The sequence below is a fragment of the Notamacropus eugenii genome, chromosome 7, assembly GCF_028372415.1.
Source record: "Notamacropus eugenii isolate mMacEug1 chromosome 7, mMacEug1.pri_v2, whole genome shotgun sequence".
NCBI classification, from domain to species: Eukaryota; Metazoa; Chordata; class Mammalia; order Diprotodontia; family Macropodidae; genus Notamacropus; species Notamacropus eugenii.
In genome coordinates this window covers 103,056,765-103,074,785 of record NC_092878.1, presented here as the reverse complement: position 1 = coordinate 103,074,785, position 18,021 = coordinate 103,056,765, and the positions used below count along the sequence as shown (strand labels likewise).

The following is an 18,021-nucleotide window of genomic DNA, read 5'->3' as shown; positions in this document are numbered from 1 at the left end:
CCCCCAAGAGTCACCAGCATCTCCAAGTGGAGAATTTCTCTTTGGTCCGTGTAGATAAGTGGCCTGGATCCTGGTGCTCATTTTGCTTGACTTACTCAAAGCTACCACCACCAGCATTTAGATTATTTTTCTGCTCAAACATGAGATTTGTGTATCACCTTGTTTCTGACAGAAACATCAGTCACAACACCCACCTTGTGTATGACTTGGGAATAATAAGGATTTTCAGAGAGCAGCTAGGCAGAACAACCCTGTCTTTGTTATTACTGCATTCAGTTTTAAAAAAATCACTTAAGTGCCTACTCTGTGCTAGTCAAAAATATCCCTGCCCTCAAGGAATTTATATTCTCCTGGGAAAATGTCCATTGGGCACACAATTAAGTAAACATAAAAGCATCTACAAAATAATTGAGAGAGAGAGAGAGAGAGAAATATTTCATAGAAAAGATTACATCTAAGCTGTCTAGGAGGCAGAGGGAAGGAGGGCATGCAAAATGTCAAAAATCCAATAGGGTATTTCCAAGATTAATTCTCAGCTCTACCTTTCCCCACGTCAGATCTTAAATGCTGTTTTTTAATAATAGGAGATTATCTTTTTTCTAATTCTCTCACATAATTGTAGGAATTGGCCCGTAGAATTATGTAGTAGGAAAATTTGATTCAATCGTTTTCTCTATCCTCATGGTAAAGAACTGTGACTATGTTATTCCAAAGGCATTCTGTCTGTTTCCCTCCCCTGCCTCACCCCCTACCTGCTTTTCACATGGTTCAATGTGACATTTCCATTTGAGAACACACCTACAAAGTCCATGTTGTTCCCAGGCATAAAAGACATGAATTCCAAATTCCAAAGAATCAGTCCATGTTCCATTCATTTAAGCATTGGTTAAGAAGTCCTCTGCAGTTTCCTTTCCTATGCTGGCTAATGAAGCTATTGAGAAGTAAGGTTACCTTATGAACTAATAAGCAGGCCCTTAATCAACTCCAATGGGCCGATCTCTGTGCACCAACCATAGCCCGTGCGCTGGTTTTACAAGCTGCCCTACACAATGAGTGAGAGGTGAGGAGAGTGTGATAGAAAGTATTCTTAACAAGTTAGTGAAGCCATACCATTATGTCTCCTATTATGAACTTTGTGTTGATGGGAGATATTATTTCTGCTTTCAATGAGGTTCGGAGGCTATAGCTAGCTTATTGTTAGTAGGGAGGTAGGTAGATAGAAAGATAGATGCATAGATATGTAGGTAGAAATGGACAGATGGACAGAACATGATAGAAATGGGTAGATGGACAGAAAAATGATCAACAGAAATGGATAGATGGAAAAATGGTAGATGGAAATTGATAGATGCACAAAAATTGATAGAAATGGATAGATGGACAGAAAAAAATAGGGAGACAGAAATGAATGATGGACAGAAAAGTGATAGAAATAGAGGGGTAGAAAAAAACACAGGCAGATAGAAATGGATAGATGGACAGAAAAATGATAGATAGAACTATTTTTACTTATTATTATTATTTTGTTTTGTTATCATTATTTGGTTTACTTTGTGCCAGCTACCATGCTGAGCACTAGGGATACAAATACAAGCGAGATAATCCCTGCTCTCAAAGAGCTTATATTTTAATGGGGAACAACACACAAAGGAGGAGCTAGAAAGGGATAAGGTAGGAAGTCTGGTGTGAAGATGACCAGGAAGTGATGGGGAGGCCTGGTTCTGGGCAAGATAAAATGAAAGGTCACCTTTGAGAGCCAGGGGACCCAGAGGTAGGGTCCATAGTTGTGCTGGAGGAGGTGAAGATGGTGACCTTTACGGAAATATTTTTTAACTGAATCTGTGATTGTGTTGATTTTATAAAGAGCTCCTGATGAGGAACCTCCTTCTCCCAATTCAATCATCACCTACTCTATAACTTTAAGTCTTAGAGAGTTACTTGGGGAGCTGGGAAGCTAAGTGAAACATGCTCAGGGTCACTCAGCCAGTATAGTTAAAGCTGGGACTAGAGCTTTCTGAGACAACTCTCTGTCCTCCAGGTCCTGGTGTCTATGTTTGGGAAATGGGACACATGTGAATTCTGAGCCTTTGGCTGTGTGCATACTGGCGGAGTTCAGCATCCCAGAATGAAGGTCATAAGGAAGCCTGTGAAGTGCCTTCCAACACTAGATCTGTGATTCTATTACCAGTCCTATTCTCAAGACATCCAAGGGGGAAGGGACCTCCAGAAGCATCAAGATGGTCATTGAAACCATGGGAGCAGATGAGATCACCAAATGAAAGAGTAGAGAGGAAGAGGACTCAGGATAGATGCTTGGGAACCTTGAGGGCTAGTGGGTATGACCTGGGTAAAGATCCAGCAAAAGAAACAAAGAAGGAATAGTTAGAGATGTTGGAGGAGAACTAGGAGAGATTAGTGTCATGAATACCTAGAAAGAGGAGAGTATCAGGAAAAAGGGGGAATCCATGGTGTTCAAAACTGCAGAGAAGATAAGGATGAGGACTGAGAAGTCACTGAATATTGGCGATTAAGAAATTTGTAGTAACTTTGGAGAGAGCAGGTTTGGTTGAATGAAGAGGTCAGAAACTAGACTGCAGAGATTTAAGAAGAGAGAAAAGGAAAGGGAAGTGAAGAGACCTATTGTAAAGGACTTGTAAAGGAATTTAACCACAAAAAGAAGGAGAAATATGGGACAATATCTAGTAGAGATGGCTGGATTAAGTGGTTTATTTATTTATTAATTTTTTTGAGGATGGAGGACACCTGGGTGTGTTTGTGGGCAATAGGGAAGCAGCTGGGAGACAGGGAGCAATCGAGGATTAGTGAGAAAATAGAGATGATGGAGGGGATGAGGCAGGGCAATCTGCCAGAGAAGACAGGATGGGATGGAATCGCTCATGCATGTACAGGGGTTTGCCTTGGTAAGGTGAATCAGGGGTAAAGGAGGCAGAAGGCATCTTGATGATGTGAGGAGACGAGAGGAGCAGGGGAGAGGAGGAAGCTGTCAGCTAATGGTCTCAATTTTTTCAGTGAAATATGAGAGAAACTTATCTGCTGAGAAGGTGGGGATGGTGGAGTTGGGAAGTGTTTGAAGAGATGAGAAGCCACTGTGGTGAATGGGATAGCGAATTAATTAGAGAGGTATAAAAGGATTGCCTTGACACAGTGAGAGCCCAGTTGAGATTATATAACAGAAAGCTGCAGTTGAGAGAATGAGAAAGGACAAGGTGTAAGATGGAACACAATTTGTTACGTATAGAACACAGGATGGATTTGATAGCTTAAGAATGGAAATTGGGTTGAGAGGGCTAGGAATAAGGGAACAGTTAGTAGGGAATGGAGGAAAAGGTTCAAACAATGGCACCCAGGGGTTCAAAATGACAGGGAGTGGGGGGAAATGACAAGGTGCGAGTTTGTCAATCATTGGACAGTGAGTTTTAGTAACTTATCATTGTCTGCGGGGTTTGTCCTGGGGTGGAGTTGTCCCAGGGCATCTGGAGGCTGTGTGTGATTGAAGTGCCCAAGCCTAGGTGATCAGTGAGGGTCTATTTCCATTTTCTATTTTTTATTATTAATATTAATGTTATTTCTGTTTTTTCTATTTTTAATCTCATTGCTTGGTACATAGTAAGCATCTAATAAATACTTTTCCATTCATTCCCTCAAGGGAATTTTCTATTCTTGTGTCAGTTGAGTAATTGTGTTAATAAGCTCCTACTATGGATGATGAACTGTGTTAGGCACTGGGAGACATAAGGAATTGGAAAAAGATAAATGGAGTTTTCTGTCAAGTACAAAGACAAGAAAGATGCATAGATGACCATGATACACCATAATATAGGATTTGTACATAGGGCAGGTGGAAACAAAGTTCTTTGAGGGCTGAGTGGCAAGAGTGTTATTGACTGTAGGGATCAGGGAAGCTTCATGGGGCAGGTGATATTTGAGTTGAATTTTAAGGATTTTAGCTGGCCAGGCAGGTGGCAACGAGAGACAGTCCAGGCAAGCAAAGGTGGAAGACCGAGAAAGAGCAGGACATGTTTGAATCTGAATTAAGTTCAACAAACATTTATTTTAAACTCTGAGAGAATTGATCTATGACCTAATCTCTAGTTTTATCAGTCATTTGGTGTTGTAGTAAAGTAAGCACCATAAAAGAGGATCCATCATCTTTTATTTGCAGGGTGATACAGTCAGACAGCTAGAAAATGAGAGGCAGCTGTAATGCAAAGGAGAAAGCCCTCAGATGAAAGGGAAATAGTTATTTGCTGACCTGTAAGGCAGGACAGGCAGTTATATATAAACCATTTTAAAGTTGTTTTCTTTTGGGTGGTGCTATATATTTTTATATGGACTATAATAGGATAGTCTTATTTTTAGAGGCCAAAGAATCCAGACTGATGTCTGTTAATCAGACATTGTAGAGAAAGTAATCTAACTAGTGAGAAGACAAGGTAGATAGGGGACCTTATTAATACTATGACTAAAAGTTTATATGTGTATGTATCTCTATGTAGTAGGAATATATGTTTGTTTTGGGGACTGAATCTATGATTCCATTGGCATATGGAGCTCCCGTTAAGAAAATTCCAGATGTGAATGCAGAGTAATCTCAGTTCTACGACTTGTTAGACTTATAAAGTTTTGGGGGAGCCCTGAGAAGTAAAATGGGTGCCCATGGTCCCAAAGACATGACTCAAGCCTGGGGGCTCCTCACCTCTCAAGGTGTGCTACCTATCCACTATACCATGAATGCCTATCAACCAAAAGTTTATTAAAAAATATTCTTCACATTCCATCCTCCAAGGTATTAATGTCACTGAGAATATTTCATAGTTTTATTTCCTCAAGGCTAAGAGTCACTTAGAACAAGGACATATTTTAAAAGGAGACTAGAGTTGGCTGAAAGAATATGGTTTAAAAGGGAAAAAAAACATCATAAAAATCTTAACTTTTTAGAGCTTGATTGTAAAATGGGATAGTCCTTTTCCTCTTTTGTGTTATCTGTTTGATAGCATGTATAAATCTTCGACACATATATTATCGTTGTAGAGTATTTGAGCTAGGAGAGACCTTCAAGATCATTTAGCCTGACACTCTCCTTTTATAGATGACGACCTATAAAGGGGAAATGATTTGCCTAAGGTGATACAAGTGGTATAATTCTATCAAACTTCTCAGCTTTCCCAAATTGTACCCTTAAAGTGCTCTATATTTCTGCCACTGCAGGAATGCTTGGAGCAAAATGGCGGCAAGTGAAATAATCTCATTTTGAAGGAGAATCAGTTCAGTCCAGCCAACATTTCTTAAACACAGTGCTGTGTTAGGTGCCATTAGTGATATAATGATTACGTGTTATGATCCTGTCTTTTTCTCAAGAAATAAATGCAGAAAACTATTACATAGTCAAGAGAACACTGTGAATTTTTAGGGAAAAGGTTATCAGTTGGAGAAATCAGAGAAAGCTTCCTGGAGAAAGTGACGCTTGCATTGGGCTTTACAAGGGCAGGAATACAGCAGGTGTAAGAAAAGGAAGAGAGGACATTCCAGGAATAAATATCTGCATGAACAGAAATAAAAAGGTAGAAAAGTACAGGATGTATGCCAAATATAGTGATTCATCCAGTTTATCTGGGATATGGACTATATGAAGGAGAAGCTAGAAATATTGACTGGTAGCAGTAGGAAACCACTTTTGAGCAGAGAAGTGATATTCTCTGAACTACTTGTACGGAAGCAGCCAGACGGCACAGTGGATAGAACACCAGGCCTGTAGACAAGAAGACTCCACTTTATCAGTTCAAGTCTGGCCTCTGACACTTACCAGCTGTATGACCCTGGGCAAGTCACTTAACCCTGTTTGCCTTAGTTTCCTCATTTGTCAAATGAGCTGGAGAAGGAAATGGCAAACCACTCCAGTATCGTTGCCAAGAAAACCTCAAAAGAGCTGAGGATGAAATCTTGCAGAGTTGAGATGATGAGGAGCTAGCAAGTGAAACATCGGAATTGGAAACAATAAGACAAGAACCTGGACAGTGCGGTGTTTCGAAAGCCAGGAGAAGTGGTCAACTGTGTCAGTTTCTACAGAGAGCTCAAGGAAAATGAGGGTGATGACAATGCGATGACTGGGATAGGTTGTTGTTGTTCAGTCATGTCTGACTCTTTGTGACCCTAGTTGGGGCTTTCTTAACAAGAATACTGGAGTGGTTTGCCATTTTGTTTTCCAGCTCATTTTAGAGATGAGAAAACTGAGACAAATGGAGTTAAGTGACTTGCCCAGGGTCACATAGCTAGTAAGTTTTATCTGAATTTCATTATTTTTTTTTCTCATTCAATAAAGTAATTCTCTGGTAGTTTGATTGGTGAACCTTTTAACAAATTAATTTAGGTAGTATTGTCATTTTCAAAATTAACATTAGTTCATCTTATTCATGGACAATTAATGTTTTTCCACTTATTACTCTGTGTTTCTGTAAACAGTTGATTTTATTGTATTTATATAGTTCTTGTGTATATCTTGGAAAGCAGGCTCCCAAATATTTTGTACATTCTGAAGTAATTTTTTAAAAATAAAATGATTTGTTTTCAGTTTTCAACAATCACTTCCATAAGTCTTAAATTTGCTCCCTCTCCCTCCCAAGATGGCATGCAACCTTTTATAGGTTCTACACATACATTCTTATTAAACACATTTTCACATTAGTCATGTTACATAGAAGAATTAAAATGAATGGGAGAAAGCATGAGAAAAACTGAACAAAATATAACACAAGAGAAAATAGTCTGTTCATTCTGTGTTCTGACACTATAATTCTTTCTCTTCATGTGGATGGCATTTTGCCTCAAGAGTTCTTTGGGAATGTTTTAGGTCCTTGCATTGCTGTGAAGGGTGAAGTCTATCAGAAACAGTCCTTGTGCACAGTGGTTGTTACTGTGCACAAAGTTCTCCTGGTTCTGTCCATTTCACTCAGCATCAAGTCATGTAAGTCCTTCCAGGCCTCTCTGAAGTGCTCCTGTTCATCATTTCTTATAGCACAATAGTATTCCGTTAATTCATATACCACAACTTGTTCAGTCATTCCGCAAATGATAGACATCCCCTCAATTTCCAGTTCTAGGTCACCACACAGAGAGCTGCTATAAATATTTTTGTACATGTGGGACCTTTCCCCATTTTTATGATCTCCTTGGGATACACTCCTTAAAGCAATATTGCTTGGTCAAAAGGTATGTACATTTTTGTAGCAATTTAGGCATAGTTCCAAATTGCTGTCCCATTCTGCAGTAATTTTACATGGAATTCTCCTTCTATCTCTTTAATAGGTTGAATTACTACTATATAGATATCCTTATATTTATATGGATTTATTTTATATCCTACAAGTGTACTGACAATATTTACTGTTTCAATTCACTTTTTGTCAGTTCTGTAAGTACTCCATCATGCCATCTGTAAAAAGTGATAATTTTCACTTAAGGTTTGTCCACTTTCTGCCTCTTTCTTGTTCATTAGTTTTGGCATTTTATATTTTATATATTTTTGTAAATATTCATTTATTTTGTTTAGTTTAGTTTTACCACCATATAGTTGGGGGAAAGAAGTTTATATGAGTATCTTTCAGTTCATTTGTTGTAAATTCCCCTTTTTCATTTTTTTATACTGCTAATTTGATTTTTCTCTTTCTTATTTTTAATCAAATCAGCTAATTTAGGTTTGTCTATTGTACTGGGTTTTTCTCAAAATAACCACTTCTAGTATTATTTATTAATTCAATTTAAAAATTTTTACAGATGAGGAAACTGAGGTAGAGAGATGATTAGTGACTTGCTCAGGGTCACAAAGTGAGAGTCCGAGGCAGATTTGTCTTCAGGTCTTCCTTACTGGAGACCCAGCATTCTTATCTACTGTATCACCGAGCTGCCTATTTATTATCTGTTTAAATAATGCTATTCAAAGCATGTTCATGATTTTTGAGAAGTCTCACTGTTCACCCACTTCCCATACTCACATCATTATTGTTGTTGTGTTTGTCCTTTGTTTTCGAAAAAGACCATGACATCAGAGAAATGATGCCATGACTTGCACTTGACTTTGTTTTGAGTTTGGGAGGACTACACAAGGTCACATCTGGATCCAGTGGGCAGATATTCATCAGGATAACTGGAGATAGCCCAGGATGCAATGGGAGACCTTGACCTTTTTAGGCTGAGCTTTTCAGGTACTCACTTGGAAGAAGGTAGCACCCATTGAGTGAATAAACCTCTTTAAGAAGTATTCAGGGAGTGGCCCTTTTAATGAGCCAAAGGAAAAAAATAAATCACGCTGGGAGGGAAAGAGAAACTGTTACTATTGATAATCACTCTAAGGTAGCCATTAAGAGGAAGGAAGGAAGGAAGAAAGGAAGGAAGGAAGGAAGGGAAGAAAGGAAGGGAAGGAAGGAAGCTGATGTACTCTCAGGCTGTGTTTGCCTTTCGTTTTTGAAGAAGACCATGACATCAGAGAAATGATGACTTGACTTTGTTTTGAGTGAGGGAGAGCTGTGCAAGGTCACCAACCTCACTTTTTCCTCCTGGGCCATCTCATATCATTGGTTCCTTACTCAACATACATAATTAATTCTCAACCTCTTTCAACTTTGATCACTTAAGAACAGTTCATATTGATCTATTGCTTCAAATTTTGCCATTTCCGTTATAATAACCCTGTGAAGTCAGTAGCACAGATGTTATTATTCCCATTTTATGAATGAGGAATTGAGACTTACAGAGGTTGTTACTTGCCCAAGATCATGCAGCTAACAAGTATCAGAGCTGGGACTCAAACCCTAGCCCACCTCAGTCTGTGTCTCTTTCCATTGAACCACACTGTCTCTTCCTTATTATCATTTCTTTGATTTTGCAACATGACCCAAGTCAAAAAACTTCTTCACATTCTCTTTTGCTTTCTGTATGTATATATGTGTGTGCATGCATATATACAATAGATGTCCATAAATCTGCATAAGTACATGTATAAAATGGTGTTAAATTCTAATGGAAAAGGAACAGAAGATGATAATATTTGCAGAGGGCAATTGGAAATGGCACTAAGGAGGGAACTTGAAGATATTCGGAGGGAGGAAAAAACTGATCTCTAAGCAGGAGACTATACATAAAAATGGAAAGAGGATCTGCCAGGACAACAAGAACAGTTTGAGAACCAGAGTCCTTTGGCAGAGGGCAGTAAGTCAGGGAAGGAGGCATTTTTTTACCCACTCTTCCCTCTGACCCCACCCTTTTCCCTGCTGACTCAGTGTCCAGTTAGGGCAAGTTACTTAACGTCTCTCTTCCTCATTGCTCTCTTTGCAAAATGGTTATACTAATTCCTGTCCCTGGGGATAGTGAGTTTTAATGTGAAGATGTGATATGAGAGAGAAAGATAGAGAGATTCATGGCTGGCTAGATAGATAGACAGATAGACAGACAGACAGACAGACAGACAGACAGACAGACAGACAGACAGATAGATAGATAGATAGATAGATAGATAGATAGATAGATAGGTAGGTAGATAGATACAGGGAGATAGATGAATGGAAAGAGTGATAGATACATAGATAGATGATGCACAGATAAAGTGGATGGAGAGAGAAAAAGACAGAGAGATGGATAAAGATGAGGTATAGATAGAATGGTGGATATAGATGCATGGATGTGTAGGTGATAGAGACAGAGAAACGAATGGATAGATGGATAAATAAAAACAGAGATGATGGATAGAATGATAGATAAAGGGTTGATAGACAGAGAGATAATAAGGACAGAGGATGGCTGGATAGATAGATGATGAAGACAGAGGGATGGATAGATGATAGAGACAGAGAGATGGGTGAATAGATAGATATAGATTAATGATATATAGTAGCCATGAGTTGATTCTAAAGATAGATGATTAATAAACGATAGATGTAGACATATATGGATGATAGTATATAGATGTTAGATACATAGATAGTCATTGAATTTGATTTAATGTGGAAACTATTTCCAATACTCATTTCTTGTCATTCCAGTCTTAGAATTGAAATCAGCCTTAGCAGAGATGAATGCATGGGGCAGAAAAGTATTAAATAGAGCATTACAAGATCTCAGAGTTGGAAGGGACCTTAATAGGCATCTCATCGAACTCAATCTCCAGTGTTATATTATCAAGCCCCAGGGAGTAATAACTTCTCACCTCTGAAGAAAGTCCATCTCCCTGTTAGATTGCTCTCATTCTTAGGGAATTTTTTCTGACATCAAACCCAAATTGGCTTCTTGGCCACTTCCACTTGATCCACCCTCTACTTAAGATCACCTGAGCTTTTGCTTTTCCAAATCTGTCACATTGTTGACATTCTGATAAAATCCCCATTACACCCCCCACTGCACTATTGTTTAGTAACAACTTTTCCCATCATATCCTTGCAAATATAGTACAAAAAAACCCCTCAAACATCATATACTTTTTGCAACTGAAGTCTAGGACTGTATGTTTATCTCTATTATTAGTATTGCTTATTATAGAACCTTAATTTTAATTAATAGAATTAATATTGAGGTTCTAGCCACTGTTCTAATGTGTCCAGATCTTTTTAGATCCTGACTCTGTCATCTAGCATGTTACATATCCCCCACAGCCTCGTATCTTTTCCCTTCATCAAAGTCTTTGATAAAAATATTGAATGCTATAGAGCCAGGGATAACTCTCTCCGTAACTATAGTAAGATATCTCCAAGATGACATCCAGAGTATTCTTTAAGGCTGGTCCTTCAGTCGTTTCCAAATCCACCTAAATATGCCATCATCAATCCCACATGTCTCCATGTTATCCTTAAAGATACTAGAAAAGACCTTATATAAACCTTTGGTGAAATCCAGGCATACTGGATGTCTATAGTATCTCAATGCTCTACTGGTCTAGTTATGTTGTTATAAAATAAAATGAGATGTGTGGCATGAGCCATCCCTAGTGACTAGCACAGTGCCTGGCACATACTAGGCACTTAGTAAATACTTACTGATTTAATTGGTTGATCTATTCACGAAGAAATCTTCCTCATGACCTCTGTTTCCCTTTCTAAGGGATCAGAAACCACCCCTTCAACGATATGTTTTAGAATTTTGCCAGGATTTGAAATGCCTTGACTTACAGTTTTCAGACTCTACCCTTTTTCCCTTTTTTGAAAATCAGGAAAGCATTTGTCCCTTTTCAGTCCTGGGGCACATGTCCCATTCTTTATCCTTTCAGAAAACATCTATTAGGCACTCAACACTCACCCAAAGATAGAGTTCATCTGATGAAAGTACTCTTTTAGGGTTTCCTCACTTATCTTGGGGTAAATCAGTGTATCATCAGTGCTTAAATCCAAAATCCAACTCTTTGTCTCTTGGTGCTTATACTCTACCTGGGGAAATCAAATGTACATTAATGAAACAACTGGACAACCGTTCTACATGGATTTGTGCAAGAGAGTTGACTATTCCTTAAAAGATCAGAGATGGGCAGTAACAAACTTGGACTGGTAAACTGTAGAGGATGGAAATAAGACTTCACCTAACGCAAATCACTTTTGCAAAGTCAGAGAAATGGAATGTACAAGACACGAGGGGGTTGAAGGAAGATTGCCTGAAAAAGAATGGATAAACCATGTTGGGAAACAGCTAGAGAGGAGGTTGGGAAAGGAACCAGAAATCTCCTCTCCTGCTTTATTGCTGCTAGCTCTCCAATAGCATTTTACAGTTAAAAATCATTTTGCTTAGAACAACATCTCTGTGGTCCAAGCATAATTATACCCATAAGAGGAAACTGAGGTTCAGGGGTTCAGTGTCTTGGCCACTGGCCCACAGTTTGGTAGAATTGAAATCGAGGCCTGAACCCAGGTCTATTTCACCAGACAGTTGGTCAGCACTTTTAAAGAGCACGACAAATGTTGGTAAAAACAGTCCCTACCTTCAAAGAGCTCAGATTTTAGAGACGACAAAAGATTAACCTCAGTTTTGCTTGGAAAGTAGCACCTTCTTTGACTGGATTGTGGGATCTAGCAACTGAGTATTTTCTTTGCAGAGGGGAAGGATATTAGCTCAGTTGCACATTACTCCTTTTAAGGTAATCATTGTTTCTATGGTGTCTGAACCTAGTGGTGGTGTGAATTGCAGGAATTGTGGTCTTCTTTTTTTAATTTTTATCTTTCTAACAGAAAGTGAAACAACAGACAGTGTGCCAAGTGATGAAGAAAGCACAGAGGTGAGTGTGGGCGGGTGTTGAACCCCGAGAGAGGTGCTTTGGGAAAAGTCTTGCCAAATACCAACTTGGTTTAGCATTTGATAGAGAATGTTTTTGTTGGAGGATAGGGAGAATGGAGTGAGGGTGGGGAGGCAAACCAGAGGCTGGCTGCTGCATGCTGCTCTAGCAAGGATCATGAATTTTAAAATCAGGTCATTGGAATTAGATGGGAGAAAATGAGTAGAGAAAGTAAAAAAGAGAAGTAGTGCTTTCTAAATAATGCATATCAAAATAAAATGATAAAAGTGAGAGGCCTGTCCAACTGGTCAGTACCACAAGTAACCTTAAGTTATTAGTGGAAATGTCATCTGTCCAGAACCATGTAACCCTGTATACAGAGAAGCCAAGCACTCTACATATAGTTTGATTTTCTCTCCCTTCCTGTGATCCAGGGCCAAGGTGGTTTTTGTGTTTCATTTTGATTCTGAGCCTGCCTCCTTGAGATTTTCCTCCTCCCAACAGTGATTACACAATGACAGGAAGTGACTGTAATGGTGATAGAGAACCTTCTGATTTAACTCATTGGGGTGTGTGTGTGTGTGTGTGTGTGTGTGAGAGAGAGAGAGAGAGAGAGAGAGAGAGAGAGAGAGAGAGAGAGAGAGAGAGAGAGAGAGGAGAAGATGTAGAAGGAGGTGGGAAGGAAAGGAGGGAGAAAAGGGAGAAAGAAACTGCAAAGAGAAGGGGAAACAGAGGGAAAGAGAGGGGAGGGAAGAGGGGGGAAAGACAGACGGAGAGGGAGAGAGACAGAATGAAAGAGGACCAGAGGCAAAAAGAAGAAGAAATACACTTTTCAAGGATAGCATACGGACTTGAAGGACAAAGTGTGAAGATATAAATTGTGACTGAACATTCTGGAATCAAAAATCTCACTATGTTTTCCTCAAAGACACATGGCTGGACCCCAGCTTCATGCTTGGAAGGCAGTGGTGATTCCACTGAAACTAATTTGGAAGCCAACAGGAACATTGAGCTGCCTGCTGAGAAGTTCCTCATTTTATTTCCTCTGAGCCTGTGACTGACTCCTAGTAAGAGTCACAGTATGCGTAGCCTACTAGTATAATGGGCATGAAACCCAATGAATAATTCTTAATTTTGGAATCGATAGAACTACAGTGTCCCCAAACTGATCTGCTACCATCTTTTCCTCCATTACATAATTGTCTTGTCTTTGAGGAGTTAAAGAATTCTTAACCTGGTGGCCTTGAGCATTTATATATACATCCATATGTGTGTGTGTATACGTACACACACATATACATATATGTGCATATATGTGTATGTACACATACGTAAATGTATTTCAACATAATTGGTTTCCTTTGTAATCCTGTGTTATTTATTCATTTAAAAACACTCAGAGAAAGGTTCCATCAGACTACCAAAGGGGTCCAGACACAGGAGAGCTTAAGAAGCCCTGCTCTAAAGTGAGAGTACTGGGTTCAAAGCCTGCCTCTGACATTTACTAGCTGTGTAACCTTAGGCAGACCAGTGCCAAGCCCCAGTTTCCTCATCTGTAAAATGAAGGGGTTGTGCCAGATGCCCTCTGAGGTCCCTTCCCATCCTAGATCTCAGTTTTTACAGTCAGAGAATTGGAACTGTGTGAGGGAAATCCTTGCTTAAGTTACAAATAATCACATATACATATTGTTTAGTGAAAACTAGGTCTGTGACTCTTAAAAAAATGCATTTGACAACAAATTTATTCTCTGGAGGAATAAAAATATTTTTTAATGTTTTATTTTAAAGCAAAGCAATTTAAAAACCTTTCTGAAGTGAAAAAAAAGCTCTTAAAATTTTCTTTTCTTTGAAAGGGACGGCAACATTGGCTGAAAAGAAACATTGAAGGCAAACAGTACCTAAGCAATATGGGGATAAGGAACAGTTACCTGCTTCCCAGCATGGCGACTTTCGTGACTTCCAACAAGCCGGATCTCCAGGTTACCATCAAAGAGGAAAGTCATCCTATGCCTTATAACAGCTCCTGGCCTATCTTAACTGACCTCCCCCTAACGTCTTCAGTCTCTCAGGCTCCCACCAGTAGTCGGCCTGACCAGGAGACCCGGGCCAGCGTCATCAAGAAAACATCAGATATCACCCAGTCAAGAGTCAAGAGCTGCTAAGCCTTTGATTGTGAATTTTGGCTACGGCTGTTGAGGATTTCCTTGTTTTTATTTTCGTTTGTTCGTTTATATTTTATTTTTCTCTTTGAACACCTACTTTAGACAAATCGAAGAGGGGAAAAAGCCTTGACAATAGAACATTAATTGCTATGTCCTACTCCAGTACTGGAGCTTTTTTTTAAACTCAGGACCCTAGCCTATCAGTAAGTCTCTCTAAAGCTTGTTGGATCTCCCAGGACAGAACTTTGGGCCTGCTCATTCAAGTCTCAGGACTTCCTAGGACCATCAACACCCTCGGTTGGGGGCTGTGTCTCTCATAGTCAAGGCCAGGGCAAGACGGAAAGCCTCAGAATGGTAGAGAAAATGTGAACTTGCTGGAATTTTTAAAATCTTTTTTTTTTTTTGTGAATATGTACATAATGCAGTACTAGCAATATTGCAGTCTGCTTTCTGCACCTTATCTGATGAAAGCACTTACAAATAGGCCTTTTTCATTATCTTGCTCTAAATTAATGGCACATTCAGATCCCCTCTTTTTCCTTTCCTCTTCTCCCCCAAAGTCTATTCATGCTACGTGTCCATAAGGATGAGGGGGAAAGAATACTGATCTTCTGTACAGATATCACATTTTGAGACTGCTTTTTAAAAATGTTTCTAATCTGCTATGCTTGAATGCCACGCGGTACAATAATAAACCTATCATGAGGATATTATGCAAATTCCCAGATTTGAAAAACAAACACTCTAATTCTAACCAGAGCAAGCTTTTTTAATTTTTTATACAGGGGAATATTTTATTCAAGGTAAAAATTCTAAAGTGAATATAATTGTTTTTTATCTTTTCTACAGCAAATTTATAATTTTAAAATTCATTTTCTTGTTTATCAGCAATTATTATTACATCCTTGTGGCACATTTTTTTTAATTTTGTAAAGGTGAAATAGCTTTTATGAGCTCATGTAGCAATCAAATTATCCTGTGGATTGATAATAAATAAATATGATATAAAGTTAAATTTTTAATGAGCATCTTGCCTGGTTTTCTTTAGTCTGCTTCAGAGCAGAGTGCATAGGGAGTGATCCCAGAAAGACTTGAGTTCAAGTTCCATCTTTGATATGTACTTGCTGTGTGACTGCGGGCAAATTATTTAACCTCTCCACGCTCTAGGCATCTTGTGGGACAGAGCTTCTTAGTATGTGTGTGTGTGTGTGTGTGTGTGTGTGTGTGTATGTGTGTGTGTGTGTGTGTGTGTTATGGATGCTTTCAGCAGTCTCATGAAACCTACAGATTTCTCAGAATATTTCTTCTAATCATAACTGAAAGAAGTGATTTCAGATTCTTTCAAATAGAGGTAATTAAAACTGAAGATGTAATTTTTCATTTCCATCTATGTTCATGGACATTCTGAAATCTTTCCATGGACCCCTTGTCTATGAAGTCCAGGTTAAGAACTACTGTAGGACTGTATGTTTGAGAAAAGTCACCAGCATGAATTGGTGGAAGGAACTTCCTGACTCTTATACCTTAAACCAACAAAATTGAGGGTCTGATTCCTAGCTCTGTTTCAGAACTCATAGACAATGAATATTAATATTGGTTAATATCAATATTAATGAATAATAGCTAGTAACATTTATATGGAACTTTAAGGTTTGAAAGCTATTTTTGCATATGTTATCTCACTTGGTCCTCAAAACAGCTCTGAGATATATGCTATTATTAACCTGATTTTATAGATGAAGAAACTGAGGCACAGAAAGGTTAAATGATTTGCTCCAGGTCACAAAGGTAGTAACCATCTGAGGCTGGATTTGAACCTCGGTCTTCGTAACTCCAGGTCTGGTATTCTATCCATTTTGCTACCTAGCTGCCTCTGCCCATCGAAAATGGGACAGAGCTGGTGAAATGCTAACCAGCATTCTCAGGAGAGGCCCTTTTAGGGAGCCTCAAGCATTTTCATTTAAGATAGATATCCATTAAACAGAACATGAAGAGTTATAAAGCAACCCCTGTCTACCTCCAAAAGAGAAATTGCAACCAAGAAATACAACAGGGAATAATAGTTCTCATCCACCAGAGAGGTGTTTAATACTTTTTGAACTGTGGAAAACCTATTAGTTTTCTTATGTCCCAGCCTCTCTTCTTTGAAAGGCACACTGCCAAAAACAAAGACCTTAATTCAAGCTCTAAAGAAATCTAACCAAAAAATAAAATAAATGAGAAAGAAGCTAAAGCCCTAAACAGAATTTTAGAAAACTTTGATATGATTTTTCTGATGTTTTTTGAATGGATACATACATACATGTACATATGTATACACACACACGAACTGTGCATAGCATTTTTCCAAATTTAATCATGTCCTGGAACATAAACACCTCACAAACTACAGAAAAGAAAAAAATTCTACACTTCCTTTATTGAATGCAATGCAGTAAAAATTCTATAAAGAGCCACTGGAAAAAATTATTAAAAATCAACTGGATTTATAAATGAATCCTAAAGAATTGTTGGGTCAAAGAACAAATCATAGAGATGACAGATCATTTCATCAAAGATAATGAAAATGATGAGATAACATTCCAAAATTTGGAGAATATAGTCAAAATAATCCTTAGGAGAAAAATAATCTTTGGACACTTTCATTAACAAGAAAAATAAATAGATCAATGAATTGGGATGCAACTAAAATATTAGAAACCAACAATTTTAGACTTCAATGAAATACCAAAATAGAAATCTTAAAAATTAAAGAAGAAATTAACCAAATTTAAAACAAAAAATAATACCCTTGAATAACTAAACAAAACTAGGTGCTGGTTGTTTGAGAAAAATATGCATAAATTACTAGGCAAACTATTTTGATCTGTTATGTGACAACTAAACCAAAAACTTGATATAAATGGATATTTATAAAAATATAACATATCCAAATGAACAGAACAAGAAAGAATATTAAGACAACATAATTTCATAGGAAGAAATTAAATCATGAATAAACTTTGAAAGATAAAACTCCAAGACCAAGTGAATTCTATTAAACATTCAAAGAATAATTAATTTCAATATTAAATACATTACTTGCAAAAAAAAATTTTTAAATGCAGATCCTACCAAATTCCTTTTAGGACACAGATATAGTCTTGATACATAAACCAGGAAGAATCAAAACTGAAAAAGAAAACCAGACCGATGAACATATGTGCAATTAAAAAAATCCTAGCAAAGAGACTAAAACACCATATTACAAAGATCATGCATTATGACCAGACTGGAGTTAAACCAAGAACGCAAGATTGTTTTAATATTAGGAAAACTAGAAAAGCAAAATCAACAAAGATCTTGTGACATTTTCATTACCTCAGAAAACCTTTTGACACAAATAATACCCATTTCTGAAAATCACTTGAAAATGTAAGAATGAATGAACTCTTCTTTAAGATGACAAATAGTGTATATGTAAAGCCAAGAGCCACCACTATTTGTAAAGGAAATAAACAAGAATTCTTTCCAATCATGTTGTTACCATTTCTATTTGACATAGCACTAGAAATGCTGGCCATAGTAATAAGGCAAGAAAAATTGAGGAATTTGTTT

General features: G+C 38.0%; 1 protein-coding gene across 6 annotated transcripts in view; it reads left to right on the top strand.

The window, feature by feature from the left end:
* Positions 1 to 15,446, top strand: part of IRF2 (interferon regulatory factor 2) — a 130,687-nt gene extending 115,241 nt beyond the window's left edge. For all 6 annotated transcript variants that reach the window (XM_072625667.1, XM_072625663.1, XM_072625662.1 and 3 more), the window contains 2 exons: positions 12,219 to 12,265; positions 14,116 to 15,446. In XM_072625667.1, coding sequence (XP_072481768.1) covers positions 12,219 to 12,265; positions 14,116 to 14,424 — 356 coding nt within the window. In that variant the 3' untranslated portion in view covers positions 14,425 to 15,446. The remainder of the gene's footprint in view (positions 1 to 12,218; positions 12,266 to 14,115) is intronic.
* The last annotated feature ends 2,575 nt before the right edge of the window (positions 15,447 to 18,021 follow it).